We start from the raw sequence: 17391 nt of genomic DNA on the forward strand, positions 1-17391 counted from the left end.
ATTGAACTAAACGACTTTGCTCTTGCCCTTTGCTCCCTTCTTTACTGGTACTGCTACTGTTGTTATAAATTCTTGAGATTTCTGAGTGGATAGAGTAGGTGGTTGCTGCTGGTTTTGCTCTTGTGAGAATTACCTATTTGCAATGCTCCATGGCCCTGCACCAGCTGCAGTCTGTATGGCAATAAGAATACAGACTGAGATACATATATTTGACATAAATAAACATGACAAAACAAGATAGGACTTATAACACAAGCTTACATTATGTGTAGCTCTTTGTGCCTTTTTTCTCCTTTGTTCTTGCAATCAAGGAGTGTTTAGGACAGGTTTGGTTGATAACTTTGGCTCAAAAGTTGTAGCTTCACTCTTAAGTTCATTCCCACAGGTCTTTGCATAATGACCAAGCTGACCACAGTTTCTGCACCTGTTCTGAAATTTAGGTGCTTTTGGTTGAGGCTCTTTGCTGCCAGATGCACACTCTCCCTTTTTAAGCTTCCTTTTCTTTGATTTTGGCCTGCCTGGCATAACCCTAATTGGAGGGGGAACTGGTTGTCTGAGGTCCACCCTATCCCAATGCTTGGGTCCTGGCATAAGGTTAGTTGCAGCCTCATAGGCTAGAATATAGGTGGCCCTACTATAGTAAGCATCCACATAGTCATCTAGGTCCACTCTTTTATCTAATATACATGCAAATTTATGTACACATGGGATCCCAGTTAACTGCCAGTGGTAACAAGAGCACTGCCTAAGTCCTAGGTCAACTTTGACTTGGTCCTAATTCAATTTCACCTCATAGTTGTCCCCCTCTTGAAATCTGGACTATGCAATATCTTGCTGCCTTTTCTATCCTACAAAACACCTTACCCACATATGTCATGTTCTTCCCATCTACTTTTTGAACTACCTCCCATTTCTCACAGTTCCACTTCATCATGTAATTCCTTAACCACTCCATTTGAGTGAGAATGGGTTTATCCTTTGCATCTTTTATAACAGCATTAAATGTTTCACAAAGATTGTTCAAAAGCATATTGGACTTGCAAAAATCATCAAAGGCATGTCTTGACCAGTGTTTGGCAGGAATATTTGCTAGGCACTCAAAATCATCTTCTGATAAGAACTTTATAGACTCCATGGCAACCTCAAAATCAAACTACAATACATAAACAAACAAAAACAGTTCACAACTAGACTAACAACACAAAACATGATATAATTGGAAGAGTTTACCAAAGGATCTAGAGACTCACCAAAGTAGTTGTTCTGGCTGCATTCCAGAAAAGCTCCTTGAAAGTAGAACGAGTGAATTGGAGCTTAAAGTTAGCCCAAATATGCCTTACACAATATCTCTTCTTAGCTAATAGAACAAGATCATCAAAGGCTTGTAGGAGCCCCTACAAAATCAAATAAAACAGTTGGTCACAATCAACTAAGCACAAGTTAAAAAAGAAAAATAAAAGGTGTAATGCATGAGTGGAGTATAAATAACATCACCTTCTGTCTGTCACTCATGAAAGTGATCCCTAAGCCACCACTGACATCACCCACATCCTTCCTCAAGCATTCAATAAACCAGCCCCAGGTTTCTTTGTTTTCCACCTCAACTGTTGCCCAAGCAAAGGGAAATATCTGATTTTTCCCATCCTTGCCTACAACAACCAGTATCTGACCTGGGTAGGCCCCCTTTAAATGACAACCATCAAGGCCTATGATATGCCTACAACCTTTATTAAACCTATTCTTCAAATTTGCCAGACAGATGTACATCCTCAAGAAAATAGGGGTTTCTGGTTTGTCTACACCTTCAACTACCACATACACCCCACTATTTGGATTATACTTAAGCACAACTTTTCCATAATCCCAAACCCTTGAATATTGCTCTAAAGCTAACCCATAAATCATCAATTTTGCTCTGGCTCTTGCTAGCCAAGCCAAAGAGTAACCAATCTGTATCCCTAGCTCATTTAGCACCCTTACTCTGAAGCTCTTAATTTTCCATGTAGGATTGCTTCTCCACTCCTCTACATACCTCTCTGCCAAGTACTCAGCTAACATACAAGCATTCATCTTGCTTCTCATGCACCTATACTTTAACCTTAGCTCTCTGATTTGCCAAGATGAACTGTCATACAACCTCCTTGCTGACACCTTAAACTCACACTTCTTCACCTCATCACCACACTTGCAAAGAGGCAGTTAGCTTCTCTTTGGATTCCATTCACAATTGCACCTCCTCCTACAGAATGTAGTTATCCTTTTCCCTCCATTATGTAGGTAGTAGTACTCATACCTGTTCTCTATAGCATGAGTTCTGAGTGCCTTCCTAAGCATATCACTGCTTGTGAACTTTTGCTTGTCTAGGAGAACAACAGGCTTTTTGAAGTCAGTGTCTTCTCTGAACCAGGGGCTTAAATCTTCATCCTCATCTGACCCATGTAGAGACCTCAGTTCATCTGAATCACTGTCCTCCTCATGCAGCTCAAGATTCTTACACCCAATGTCCTTCACTAGCTGATTCAACTTCTGATCTGACTGCTCACCAACATCAACAACCTTTAAGCTTTTCTCCACCACCCCTGCTAGACCTCTTCTGGTCTGTATATGCCACTCTTCCTGTTCCTCTTCACTGCCATCCAAATCTTCTTTACCAGCCTTCCAATCAATGTCTGAATCACTTAACTCAGAAGAAGATGAACCTGACTCTAATCCACAATCCTCATCCTTGAATATCCTTTTTTTTTACACTTTCTCACTGATTTACTTTTCCTGTTCCCCTTCTCCTGCTCATTCACCTCACCAGAAACACCCTTCCCCTTCTCACTCACACCACTCACAACCCCCTCCTCCCCAGATTCTTTGACAAACCTAGGGCTTCTCCTGTAACTAGCTTGAATAGGTTTTTTTAGCTTTGTTAGGTTTCAATTTTACTCTAGGTAAGCTAGTACACTTACTCAACCTTAGGCTACTCCTAGACATTGGCACAATGTTCAAATCTGGGGTCTTTTTGGTTTCTGTTGGGCTTTTTAATTTAGAGCAATTTTGTGTTTGAGAGGGATTGCTGTGGGATGGGTTTGAATTTGATGGATTATATCCATTATCATTTGGACTTTGGTCAGTTGGATTAGAAGGGGGTGGATGTGATCTAGTTGCAGATGGGTTGGATGTGGTTGGGTTATCTAAAATAACCTCAGGAGGGTAATACTTGCCCCACTCTTCCGACCCCACAGTTTGAAACAGCTCCACATGTCCTTCACTATGTTTGGACTCTAAGAAGCCCCTAACATCATCATCATTATCAATCCTCTTCTTCCCAGTTGCCCAAGTCCTTCCCCTCTCCTTATACCACAAACTATAAATCCCAGGAGCCTCCTTAAACCCTAAAGCTATTAACCCTTCATTACACAGAAACCTTAAGTAAGTCACACTCCTCACATATGACACTGGAGCTACATACTTCTTGTGAACAAACCCACCTTCATAAACCAAATAATTCTTCCCCCTATGCTCCTTTTCCATAAATGCTCAAAATAACCTCAGCTCAATGTCAATAGTCTCATCCTCACCATCCATATTTCTACAATTAAAGCAGGTCCAACAAACAACAATTTAATTTTTAATTCACCCAACACAGTACAAAAAGTAACAATTATAAACTAACACATAATACCACATTATTGTATACCCACATATGATTAGTTAATGGCACAATTAGGGAATAAGTTAACAAATATAAACACATAAATCTAGGGTTTAGTAAAACAATAATGTTGTCTAAATTGCCCACATTCACAGTATAATATTGCAAATTGACCACAATTGATGCTTTATTGGACCACTACAAGTACAAAAAGGGGTTCTTACCTGTCAAATGGTGTCTGGAAAATCTTCAAGCTTCCACTTCAGCAATGAAGTTGACGCTGCTTCCAGTAGGACCTCCTCCTTCAATCACCTTCTTACCCGCACACAAAAACCCTAAATCTGAGGATAAGTTAGAGAGAGAAGTAGATTGACCAAGTGAAAGAGAGAGGAAGAAAGATTCAAAAAGAAAAAGGGGAAAAAAAAAGACTTCAACTTGGTCATTTATGGAGATTGGGAAGAATTAATGGGAGAAGAGAGAGAAAGGCAGAATAGAGTTACGGGGAGAGAGAAGGAGTTAGATGGAGGTAGTTAAGAGTGTGGGCCCCACTAATGTTTCATTAACAGAAACTGTTAAATTGTATTTAATTTAACAGTTTTATGTGTTTGAGTGGTAGTAGAATAAAAAAAAAATTCAAGGGGTAGCAAATGTGAAGCAATGAACTTTCCTTGGTACCAAATGTCAAATTTTCCTTTGTTTTATATATAACTAATGTTTAGCTAGTCCGGATGATACACATACTTTAAATATTATTGTAATATAGTTTTCATAAATTATATTTCATTTAGATGAATTTGATTTTTTTTTTGTTAATGTATGTAGTAAATAATTAACTTTTATTCTATTAGATTTAATCTAAGTAAATAATCTTTCTTCTAGTCAATATTTAATTAGTATGGTGCACTACTTAACAAATAACAAATGTAGGGCCTACTCACATTTACTTAATTTCAGTTCAGTTCAGCTTAGCTCTGATCAGTTTAGTTCAATTCAGCTCCAATCAGCTCAGTTCAATTCAGTTCAGTTCAGCTCCTAATTTCTCTCTCTCATAAAATATTCATTTCAGCTTAATTCAGTTAAGTTCAATTCAGCTAAGATCCAATCAGTTCAGTTCAGCTCCAATCAGTTCAGTTCAGTAAATGTGAACAGACCCGTAAAAGTATAAAGAAAAACACTTTAATGGTCTACATTAATTGTATTAAAGACGAATAAATATGCAAAATTATTAGTTAGCAAAGATGACATGATTTTTTTCATTTCCTATGGACCCAAGTTCAATCCTTGATATAAATAGTTTTTAATTGATGTGAACCGTTCACATTTCTTATAAGGTGATGTGGCATCCTTTTGGTGGAAGAAAGGGGTGACACGTGACGTGTATCCTTGACTGAAAAAGCTTTTTAAATATATATTATAGTGAGTAGCCCAGAGCAATGGCGTGTATCCTTGACTGAAAAAGCTTTTTAATATATATTGTTGTAGACATACACACGATAAATTTTTTTTAAGACTTTGCAAAACTGCAATTGTCATTGGCAAACCAAAATTGAGTTAAGCTTTTTTTTTTTTTTTTTTTTTTTTAAATTGAACCTTGTGGTTTGTACTTTTTTTTTTTTTACATATTAATAATATCGTTGATAATTGACATGATAAAATGGTCATATTTGGTATAAGAGGTTGAGGGTTCCAACTTCTTTATTCTTGTGTTTTTATATGGAGTAATGTTGGGTGATGTGGCGTCAAAAGATGTTGAGAAGATGATGTGGCGCAACTAAAAAGGGACTACTACGTGGCACATCGACGTCCTTAGGAATGTCTTTTAATAGATTAGTATAGATGTGGCGCAACTGGAAATGGACTACGTGGCACATCAACGTCCTTAGGAATGTCTTTTAATAGATTAGTTTAGATATATATTTTATTATCATCCCTAAAGTTATTATACTTCTTACTTCATTCTTTTTTTTTAAATGACACGTGTCATTCCTTACACTTGATGTAAATTATTCTGGAAAAACTAAGGATAGAAAACCTCCTAACTGCGAGTGTTAATGGTCAAACAAACCAAAAGGCAACACCTTAATTAATCTCAAACGCACACACAAAACTTTATTGACATGCATTATATTACCGTGATATAAAACTAAGAATCATAATCCTAGAATAAAATAAGATAGAAAAGTAGGAATTGGAATCTTAATCCTAATTTGTCTAAGAATCAGATAATATTTAATCTTAAATCTAATTTATTTGGCTAGCTTACAAAAGTAATGATTATATTTGTAACTAATCACCAATTCTTTTTTTTTTTTTTTTTGTGCAAAAGAGGGGAAAAACCCCGAGAACAAAATACAAAATAAAAGGGAAAAAAAAACAGAAAAATAGAAACTAGAACTAAAAGAAAAAAAGCTTAAAATCAAAGGCATCAAACTAGTAAGGGTATAGAAGCCTTCAAATTGCAGCATCCTCCGGTACCTTCCTCGCCCACGCCACACCACTAAGGCCCTCCAATAAAACAGCCCAAAGATCCCTAGGAATAGCCTCAAAAAGGACCATCTTCTAATCCAACTCCACGCCATAATTAGCAAGCCAATCTACTGTGCGATTAGCTTCCCGTAGACACCTAAAAATGTCTCCCCAAAACCAAACCCGATGATGAACAACCTTTCACCTCCATTATTGGTCGGGTTGAGTATTTAATCTTTGAGTGCTTAAATCCATATTTCCATTTCATAAAACCAACCCAACTCCTATCCCATTTCCTAGATCATTTCCCTAAACCATCACTTATTTTCCTCTTTTCGTGCCTTTAAACCTAAAATAATTCATTTCGTGTCTTTTAAAATCATTCATTTTGTGTCTTTTTTATAAAAACGTTTAATCCAGTTTATTTTGGTCCATAATCTGGGTCTAATGATTTAATAATTGGATGGGGCTTTAAAAGACCTTTCCAACGATATATTAAAAGCCTAAATTCAAGTTATAACGAATAAGTTATGACCGAAATATTAAATTGAGCCCAAACAGAACCTAAGCCCACCTTACCTACGACCCAATGATCATGTGGAGGGTCCAAATTATTTAATCTCATTCCTAAACCAATATGGATTAATTGGAAGCTTCTATAAGTTTCTTAAATATCTTAGTTATCCTTTTTAAAAAGATAAGATTAAAGAATTTGAAATTGAATAAAAAAATTTCTTTTTGAAAGTCCTATTTCTATCCGAATTGAAAGACGTTCAAAGATAGACAGACATTATTTTCGTGCCTCATATTTTTTATCAAAATTTTATATGGTTGGATAGCACTTGAAATTATCTTTCCAATGATATATTATAATGTTAATTCCGATCTATAACAGAAAAGATATGAATAAAATGTCAAACTCTATCCAAAACTAACACTGTCATACTATTTCAGCCATATCTTTTATTCTATAAAATATTTTAATCTGTTTTAACTTGTTTTAGAAAGTAGACCTAAAGAGATTTCCAACGATATCTTATTCATCTTATTCTAATTTTTGGATCAAAAGATATGATAAAAACAAAAACCGTAAAAACTACAGTCTATCGAGTTTAATTCCGATTTAATTCGGATCTTATCTTAATTCTTCGACCCTTATTTATTTCTCTATAAGTAGAGGTCATATCACCCCTTTTCCAATAATCAACAAGCTTAATCATCAAATCCTTCTCTCTTCCTCTCTTTTACACCAAAAAATATTCTCTTCTCTTTCTCTCATATTCTAAGCCTTAAACCTATATTCCTAATTACATTATTCTTCCCCTAAACACTCCAAGGAATCCATACTTAACCCTAGGTTCCGTCCTTTAACCAAGGCGTGAAAGGTACACATAACTGAGGGTTTGGACCAAATCAACTCTACTTTCTATTCAATTTAATTTAATTTCTATTTGATTTATATTTTTTTATTGAAGTTACTAACAATTTATTCATGATGTAGCAATTTAAAGGAACGCGCTAAATGTGAGTAATTAAATAATTTAATTACTTATTTTATTTTTATATTGCTAGTATCATGATTAGGTTGTTTTATATTTGATTTGGCTAATGCTATTGTTGTTAAATTGCTTCCAATATTAATGTTTATTTTATTATATTTATTGATCGTCATATTGCATGTTTAAAGGGAATATGTAATTGAAAATCACGACTAATAAGATAATTTGGACAACCGGTTTAGGTTCCTTTTTAATCTTGTTGTTTAATCAAGTGATCACGATATTTTAGAATTATGTGGTGCATTATTATTCAACCAATTTAGCATAATAATAGTTTGGACTAAATTAAATTTTTGTTTGTATGCCTTTGAGATCGCAGGAATCATTTTTCACTATAAGAATCGAGTAGAGGCCAATACGGGCGAATGTGACTCCATGACTGATTTCGTACCATCATCCCCGATCCTCCTTTCTTGGTTCCAAACCATATGGAGTTAGTAATCTCATGGATTATGAATGGGGTGCAACCTTCACGGGTCAATCGTTGTTGCCTATCGTTGTCCCTTGTCGTGGTTGCCTTTTTATGACCCGTGAACGGTTTACAAGTTCCTTAAAAAATTGTTGGCGGCTCGCCACTTTCCTTTTCCCTAATCGTTTAATGTCTATTCCCACTTCCTATGATTGCCAAGCATATTCACACATGCTTTAACATAGGCGCACTTCGAACGACGCCTACAATTTGGTGACTCCACTGGGGAGGATTCTTGGTTATTTATCGATTTGAGTGATCAGTATTTAATTAAGATGAGTGGATGAGACTTGAAAAATTCTTGAAAAATATTCCTGTGATTAATTTGGCATAGACGTTTTAACGTCGCATTTAGGTCTGTCCCGTAGGAAATATTGAATAACTTGATTGCGTACGAAGGAAAACAGGGCACCAATCAGATTTTCTGACTGCCGTGCCATGACAGAATTTTCCGTGTCACGGTGCAATACAGCGTCTGATGGTGTGCAACACCGTGACATGGTGCTCTCTGCCGTGTCACGGCATTCCTAAAATCAATCCGGTGGCAATAAGGGTTCATCCGAGTTATTAAATCCATCCAACCCATGGAGTTGAGTTCGATTTCATCACGAACTCGCGGAGCCGCCCGTTGGCATACACCCTTAAGGGAGGTTGCCTTGCTAGCGCGTCCAAACTGTTAACCATGGTACCCTATTGACACCAAATAAACCTGAACATAGTCGAACATAGAACTTGACCTTAGGTTGCAAACTATTCTTTGCATCATTGTACCTACGTGTTTTATGTTTGGTCGTTTTGATCCTAACCTTAACAATCTTTCTTACTCTATGGTTGATTATTTTATGACAAACAATTGTCAATGGACCGTACTCACTTAGTAATTAGCGCAAAATAAAAAAATAAAAAATGTCGTGCCACGGCAAAGTCCACCGTGCCACGGGAAAGTGCACCGTGTCTTGGCAGTTTCCACCGTGGCACGGTGGAATTCCAGCAAAAAAAAAAAAATCCTTCCACGTCACCATCCACCGTGCCACGGGAGAGTCCACCGTGTCACGACAGTTTGTACTGTGACACGGTACAGTTTGCTGTTTAACGGTGCCTAGGAAATAAGTCCAGTCAGCTTTTCTTAGTCTTCCGTGTTAATTTGGTCCTCGCGTCAGTCATTTTTGTTACTTTTTTTCACATGTCTAGCCATACGATCATACCACGAGTCTTATAACATTAGTTAATCACTCACGAGTTAAGTATAGTCCACACATTCTTTTTTTTTTACTCAAGTCATACACCATGCCGTTTATGATCATATACTAGGTTCATGCACCCCCATTTTCGTCATAATAAAAGATGAGTGGATCAGAGTTATTCTCACCTATTTTCAAATAACTTTTTTTCCTATCTTGAGAAATGTGTCAAACAATTAAGTGCGGTTATTTTATTTCACAACACTTGGTCAAGGAGCAGGGGTATGCTGGTACGGTTCGAGTCATTACTACATCAACCTCTTAGACCTAAGAGGCGTTTAAAGAGAACTTTGCCATCTCCACGGCACTCATCACCTTAAAACTACTTTCAGTTTGTCCCAATGGCCACTAAGGAAGATATTGAGAACATTAATAAGTCCATTGAGATAATGTCTAACATGTTACAAGCACTCACTACCAGAGTAAACACAGTAGAGCAAAACAATGTTACTGCGATAGCAATGGACAAGATCAAAGAACAAATGAGCAAGAAATATGAGGATTTCACCTATGTGGAACGACCTCCCACTCCTTTGGATGTGAAGGACAGACTCCCTGAAAAGTCCTCCACTGCTGATATTCCAAAGTTCAAGCCTACTGAAAATCCAATATTCCTTTTGAAGGCGTTCTCTGCAACCATCGCTCTTAAGGGATTGGATGTAACACTCTTCCCTACGGTGTTCCCTCTCTCCTTAGAACATGCTTGCCAACAATGGTTTTATTCCCTAGATGTCAAGCATACTGCGACTTGGCAAGATGTCACCGACAGTTTCATGAACCGTTACAAGTGTAACATTCAAAGTAAAACTTCTGAACGTGAACTCTCCATTCTTAAACAGAAAGAGAATGAAGGCTTCACTGCTTATCTAAATAGGTGGAGGGAAACAGCTGCACTCTTGGTAGATCCTCCTAAAGAAAAAGAGATGATTTGCCTCTTCATCCAAAATTTGACTCACAAGTACAAGCAACATCTCAAGTTTCTTCCTTTGAACACTTTTGAAGCTGTATATGACATTAGCATCAATATCGAGAATGATCTAATAAAAACTTCCGATAGTAGCAATAATAACACTTGGAAAAACAAGTAGAACAACCATCCTTCTTCTTCGTCTTCTAAGAACGAAAATACTACCAATAATATAAGCCAAGTTGATCTCAATGAAGTGTTAGCTCTTGATGCTTCATTGCCCAAGACGAAAAGAACTTACACTTCTTTAGGAATTACTTATGATGCGGTCATTGATCGCCTTTACGGTCAAGGCTTGATCACACCTATTAGGCCATTTCCAGAGCCAAAACCTGAAGAAAGGAGCGCCAAATGGAATCCCAATGCCCATTGCAAGTACCATCAAGGAAGGGGCCACACTACAGAGCAAGGTTGGAATTTGAAGGACGTCATTCAAGACTTGGTGGATGCAAACAAACTTCTTGTCCCTCCAAGCGGCAAGAAGTAATGTACACAAGGCGCACAACAGATCCTTTGTGCAAGATTTCATGATTTCTTTTTTTATCACTCATCTCCATTCCCCCATGTATGTCTAGCATAGGTTTTCCATTTCAAATTTTTATATGTGGTTGCCTTTTTATGATCCGTGAACGGTTTACAAGTTCCTTAAAAACTTGTTGGCGGCTCCCTACTTTCCTTGTCCCTAATCGTATAATGTCAATTCCCACTTCCTATGAGTGCCAAGCATATTCACACATTCTTTAACGTAAGCGCACTTCGAACGACGCCTACAATTTTGCGACTCCACTGGGGAGGATTCTTGGTTATTTATCGATTTGAGTGATCGGTATTTAATTAAGATGAGTGGATGAGACTTGAAAGATTCTTGTAAAATATTCCTGTGATTAATTTGGCATAGACGTTTTAACGTCGCATTTAGGTCTGTCCCGTAGGAAAAATTGAATAACTTAATTACGTACGAAGGAAAACAGGGCACCAGTTATATTTTTTGACTGCCGTGCCACGGCACAATCTGCCGTGTCACGGTGCAGTACATCGTCTAACGGTGTGCAGAACCGTGACATGGTGCTCTTTGCCGTGTCACGGCTGTCCTAAAATCAATCCGGTGGCTTGTTTTCTCTCCTTAAGTCAACTTCCTTTGATTTTTCTGAAAAAACGTGTGTGTTCTTCATGCGTCTTAGCCCCGGGGGATTTAAGCTCTATCAACCTAAAAACGCTCATGGCAATAAGGGTTCATCCGAGTTATTATATCCACCCAAAACTATGGAGTTGAGTTCGATTTCATCACGAACTCGCGGAGCCGCCCGTTGGCATACACCCTCAAGGGAGGCTGCCTTGCTAGCGCGTCCAAACTCTTAACCATGGTACCCTATTGACACCAAATAAACCTGACCATAGTCGAACATAGAACTTGACGTTAGGCTGCGAACTATTCTTTGCATCATTGTGCCTACGTGTTTTATGTTTTGTTGTTTTGATCCTAACCTTAACGATCTTTCTTATCTATGGTGGATTATTTTATGACAAACAATTGCCAATGGACCGTTTCATGAACCGTTACAAGTGTAACATTCAAAGTAAAACGTCTGAATGTGAACTCTCCATTCTCAAACAGAAAGAGAATGAAGGCTTCACTGCTTATCTGAACAGGTGGAGGGAAACAGCTGCACTCTTGGTTGATCCTCCTAAAGAAAAAGAGATGATTCGCCTCTTCATCCAAAATTTGACTCACAAGTACAAGCAACATCTCAAGTTTCTTCCTTTGAACACTTTTGAAGCTGTATATGACATTAGCATCAATATCGAGAATGATCTAATAAAAACTTCCGATAGTAGCAATAATAACACTTGGAAAAACAAGTAGAACAACCATCCTTCTTCTTCGTCTTCTAAGAACGAAAATACTACCAATAATATAAGCCAAGTTGATCTCAATGAAGTGTTAGCTCTTGATGCTTCATTGCCCAAGACGAAAAGAACTTACACTTCTTTAGGAATTACTTATGATGCGGTCATTGATCGCCTTTACGGTCAAGGCTTGATCACACCTATTAGGCCATTTCCAGAGCCAAAACCTGAAGAAAGGAGCGCCAAATGGAATCCCAATGCCCATTGCAAGTACGTTCAAGGAAGGGGCCACCACTATAGAGCAATGTTAGATTTTGAAGGACGTCATTCAAGGCTTGGTGGATGCAAACAAACTTCCTGTCCCTCCAGGCGGCAAGAAGTAATGAACAGAAGGCGCACAACCGATCCTTTGTGCAAGATTTCATGATTTCATTTTTTATCATTCATCTACATTCCCCCATTCATATCTAGCATAGGTTTTCCATTTCAAATTTTTATATGTTTCGTTCACCTTTATTCCATTAATAAAATGAGCAATTTCCTTTACATCTTGATCATAGCATTTTTCATTCACTCATCCTTAAAAAACAAATAAAAAAAAATCAATTACCGAACTAAACACAAGGTACATCAATGATTTGAGGCACCTTTGCAACCCTATCATTCCCTGTTACCCGTTCAATCACATTCCATTTCTTCATCAACCTCTTTGAGCCTCGTCTAACGTTTAACCTTCATTTATTCAACCCACATTCACTTAACCCTGGGATTGGAAGATGAGTAATTGTATAACATTGAAGAATCAAGTAAAAAGAAAAAGCAGCAAAGCAACAATAAAACAATGTCTAAAGGCAAGTGCTCCAATGTCTTTGATATGAACACGTCTCAAATTGTGTCTCTCATCGAGTGCTTGGTATCGCGCCTTAGAAACATGATTGCTAAGTTAGTGATGGACCACATGATCTGAGATTGCCCACATCGATTCAAAAGAATCAAAAAAAGAAATTTAAAAAAATGAAAATAAACTTGTAAAATTCAAAATTTTCAAATTCACAATTACACATCTAGGGGATTCTCTCGGGTCTTGAGCCTTGTACCCTTTTATTCTATAAACCATCAACTTAACCACATTATAACCCTTGAAAGACCTCATTGAGGTGTACATACACTTGTGCAAAGTTCGGTTAGATCTACGTTCGGCCTGATTCTTAACGGATATGTAGGCAACCTCACATCGAGGTGCGGCCACATTCATATCCATATCCATGCATGATCGAGTCAAAGAATATCCAATGCTTACCCTTACCCATTTAGAGCTAGACTTGGGGGATTGAACCCACATCATTTAGCCTACCCAGCCTATAGAGTCATCATCTTTGACTCTTCTCACCTCTCTTTAATTTCCATCACCATAACCCTTGCAGCCAGCCTTAACATCACATTCACACACTTCACTCATACATCCATATCCATATCAATCATCCTTCCCTTTAAGACCCCTTTATCATGAAATCTTGTTTCAACACTGTGCATGCTTCATCATCTTTAAAGACAACATTCATTAGAAGAAACATTGTATACTTGCTTAGCTTCATAACCTGAGCAATAGTCATTGTTTCATGCATCGTATAATGTGTTGAGAAACATTTATATTTCAATGATTTTTAATCATACAGAGCATATCGTGCTTAGCTCCTTGACCTAAGCAACGTTCATTATGCAATAATCACTTCATCTGTATACGTGCTTATCTTCCATACCTAAGTGACGCTCAAGATCGTTTCTTTACACCATATATGATGCTTAGCCCCATGACCTAAGTTCATTCCTCGCGTCACATGATGTAATTATCCTTAGCCTCCTAGCCTAAGGACATGCATCATGCATACATTATTTTCAAGAAAAGCAATTCAATCCATGCAATTCATTTTGTCTTGATCAATGAGGAAGTTCAAAACTTCGTTCTTTTTTTTGCGTCTTTTCTTTTGGGGAAGTTTAAAAAAAATTCAAATTTTTCTCATTGAGTGAAATTCGAAAATAAAAGTTCAGTTTTCACATCTTTTTTTTCGAAAGAAAGTCGGTACCCTCAACTCATGACAAAAATTGACGAATTTTTTTTTCTTTTACATCTTCGTTTGCTTGTGTCTGCACACACACATACACACACACACATACTCACAAGTCATACGCATGTCATGTCACATCAAGTCAAACTTGGTCAAGTCAGTGGTCAAGTCAATCACAATATATGTGAGTCCATTGGCAAATTTATTTTTCCAGGTCTCATCTGCAGCCCACGTTTGGGGACAAGCGAACCAACTACAACCCACATCCAGAGACAAGCGGACCATCTACAGCCCACGTCCGGGGACAAGCGGACCATCTACAGCCCACGTTCGGGGATAAGCGGAGCATCTACAGCCCGCGTCCGGGGACAAGCGGACCATCTACAACCCACTTTCAGGGACAAGCGAACCATTTACAACCCACGTTCGGGGACAAGCAAACCAACTACAGCCAACGTCCGAGGACAAGCGGACCATCTACAGCCCACGTTCGGGGACAATCGAACCACCATCATTTCATGACGGAAGGTTCTCGATACACAGAGACTTGCAATCTCATCATCTTTCGACTTTCCTCAAGCATGGAAAATATTATCCCGTGGATTTCTTCAAGAATAGAAAACCGCCAAATTCCTTTGTCGGCTTTCCTCAAGCATGGAAAGCATTATCAGTGGATTTCTTCAAGCATAGAAAAACGCCAAAATCATATGTCGACTTTCCTCAAGTATGGAAAGTGTCATCCGGTAGGTTTCTTCAGGCTTAGAAATCTACCAAACTCATCTGACGGCTTTCCTCAGGCATGGAAAGCATTTCAACGATCGCCATCCGGTGGATTCCTTCAAGCATAGGAAGCTGCCAAACTCATTTGTCACCAATACACTGGTGTCAGATACATATTCTATTCCTTTACTCTTTTACCTGTGAAACTAATATGTTTCTACAGGTATCGGCGTGTACAAAGTGATTTAGGATCGCAGTGCAATACTGTGTATGTGTAACAAAACACTTTATGACGAACGAAATTGTTCGTGTTTCTCTCATTTTCTTCTCCTTATATTAATCATTATTTAATACCTCTTATAACTCAGGTGGAGCGCTTTGCGTGTCCGGCAAAAACACAAGGTTTTGCAGTATAGGAGAGTTGGGACCAGGCCCATGCAGCACATGGCACTAATAGCCGTCTTAAATAATTCTCCATCCCTATCGACTACTTTGACTATCGTTTTTGAAACTAACGTTTCTAAAAACTCAGTCAAAGTGGGGGCTTCTGTAGACACCTAAAAATGTCTCCTCAAAACCAAACTCGATGATAAACAACCTTTGACCTCCATTATTGGTCGGGTTGAGTATTTAATCTTGGAGTGCTTAAATTCATATTTCCATTTCATAAAACCAACCCAATTCCTATCCTATTTCCTAGCTCATTTCCCTAAATCATCACTTATTTTCCCCTTTACGTGCCTTTAAAACCAAAATAATTCATTTCGTGTCCTTTAAAATCATTCATTTCGTGTCCTTTTTATAAAAACGTTTAATCCAGTTTATTTTGGTCCATAATATGGGTATAATGATTTAATATTTGGATGGGACTTTATAAGATCTTTCCAACGATATATTATAAGCCCAAATCCGAGTTATAACGAATAAGTTATGACCAAATTATTAAACTGAGCCCAAACCGAACCTAAGCCCACCTTACCTACGACCCAATGATCATGTGGAGGGTCCAATTTATTTAATCCCCTTCCTGAACCAATTAGGATTAATTGTAAGCTTTTATAAGTTTCTAAAATATCTTAATTATCCTTTTTAAAAAGATAAGATTAAAGAATTTGAAATTGAATAAAACTTTTTAGTTTTGAAAGTCCTATTTCTATCCGAATTGAAAGACGTTCAAAGATAGACAAATATTATTTTCGTGCCTCATATTTTTTATCCAAATTTTATATGGTTGGATACCCCTTGAAATTATCTTTCCAATGATGTATTATAATATCAATTCCGAGCTATAACAGAAAATATATGAATAAAATGTCAAACTCTATCCAAAACTGACACCGCCTCACTATTTCGGCCATATCTTTTATTGTATAAAATATTTTAATTTGATTCTAACTGGTTTAGAAATTAGACTTCAATATCTTTCCAACGATATCTTATTCATCTTATTCCGATTTTTGGATCAAAAGATATGATAAAAACAAAACCCGCAAAAACTGCAGTCTATGGAGTTTTATTCCGATTTAATTCGAATCTTATCTTAATTCTTCGACCCTTCTTTATTTCTCTATAAATAGAGTTCATATCACCCCTTTTCCAATAATCAATAAGCTTGATCATCAAATCCTTTTCTCTTCCTCTCTTTTACACCAAAAATTATTATCTTCTCTTTCTCTCATATTTTAAGCCTTAAACCTATATTCCTAATTACACCATTCTTCCCCTGAACACTCCAAGGAGTCCATACTGAACCCGAGGTTCCGTCCTGAAACCAAGGCGTGAAAGGTACACATAACTGAGGGGTTGGACCAAATCAAATCTACTTTTTATTTAATTTAATTTAATTTCATTTCTATTTGATTTATATTTTTTATTGAAGTTACTAACAATTTATTCATGATGTAGCAATTTAAAGGAACGCGCGGAATGTGAGTAATTAATTAATTTAATTACTTATTTTATTTTTATATTGCTAGTATCATGATTAGGTTGTTTTATATTTAGTTTGATTAATGATATTATTGTTAAATTGCTTCCAATATTAATGTTTATTTTATTATATTTATTGATCGCCATATTGCATGTTTAAAGGGAATATGTAATTGAAAATCACGAATAATAAGATAATTTGCACAACCGGTTTAGGTTCCTTTTTAATCTTGTTTGTTTAACCAAGTGATCACAATATTTTAGAATTATGTGGTGCATTAATATTCAACCAATTTAGCATAATAATAGTTTGGACCAAATTGAATTTTTGTTTGTATGCATTTGAGATCGCAGGAATCATTTTTCAATATAAGAATCAAGTAGAGGCCAATACGGGCGAATGTGACTCCATGACTCACTTCGTACCATCATCCCCGATCCTCCTTTTGTGGTTCCGAACCATATGGAGTTAGTAATCTCATGGAT

At 37.1% G+C, this 17391-nt stretch overlaps 1 protein-coding gene across 1 annotated transcript; it reads right to left on the reverse strand.

The window, feature by feature from the left end:
* Window positions 1-306: 306 nt before the first annotated feature.
* LOC110737778 lies at window positions 307-2070 on the reverse strand. The gene is made up of 4 exons (XM_021918434.1): window positions 1495-2070; window positions 1251-1394; window positions 860-1153; window positions 307-720 (listed from the first exon to the last, which is right to left on the reverse strand). The coding sequence occupies exons 1-4, from the start codon at window positions 2068-2070 to the stop codon at window positions 307-309; spliced, it is 1428 nt and encodes a 475-aa protein (XP_021774126.1).
* Window positions 2071-17391: the final 15321 nt, after the last annotated feature.

Source organism: Chenopodium quinoa, unplaced genomic scaffold (genome assembly GCF_001683475.1).
Source record: "Chenopodium quinoa cultivar QQ74 unplaced genomic scaffold, ASM168347v1, whole genome shotgun sequence".
Classification (NCBI taxonomy): Eukaryota; Viridiplantae; Streptophyta; class Magnoliopsida; order Caryophyllales; family Amaranthaceae; genus Chenopodium; species Chenopodium quinoa.

What these genes read in the sequence shown, in the direction of transcription:
- LOC110737778 (XM_021918434.1), bottom strand. Translation starts at nt 2,070, where the DNA reads ATGAATGCTTGTATGTTAGCTGAGTACTTGGCAGAGAGGTATGTAGAG. An exon ending in TCATGAGTGACAGACAGAAG is followed by an intron (nt 1,395 to 1,494) that starts GTGATGTTATTT and finishes TTGATTTTGTAG; the next exon opens with GGGCTCCTACAAGCCTTTGA. An exon ending in CAGCCAGAACAACTACTTTG is followed by an intron (nt 1,154 to 1,250) that starts GTGAGTCTCTAG and finishes TATGTATTGTAG; the next exon opens with TTTGATTTTGAGGTTGCCAT.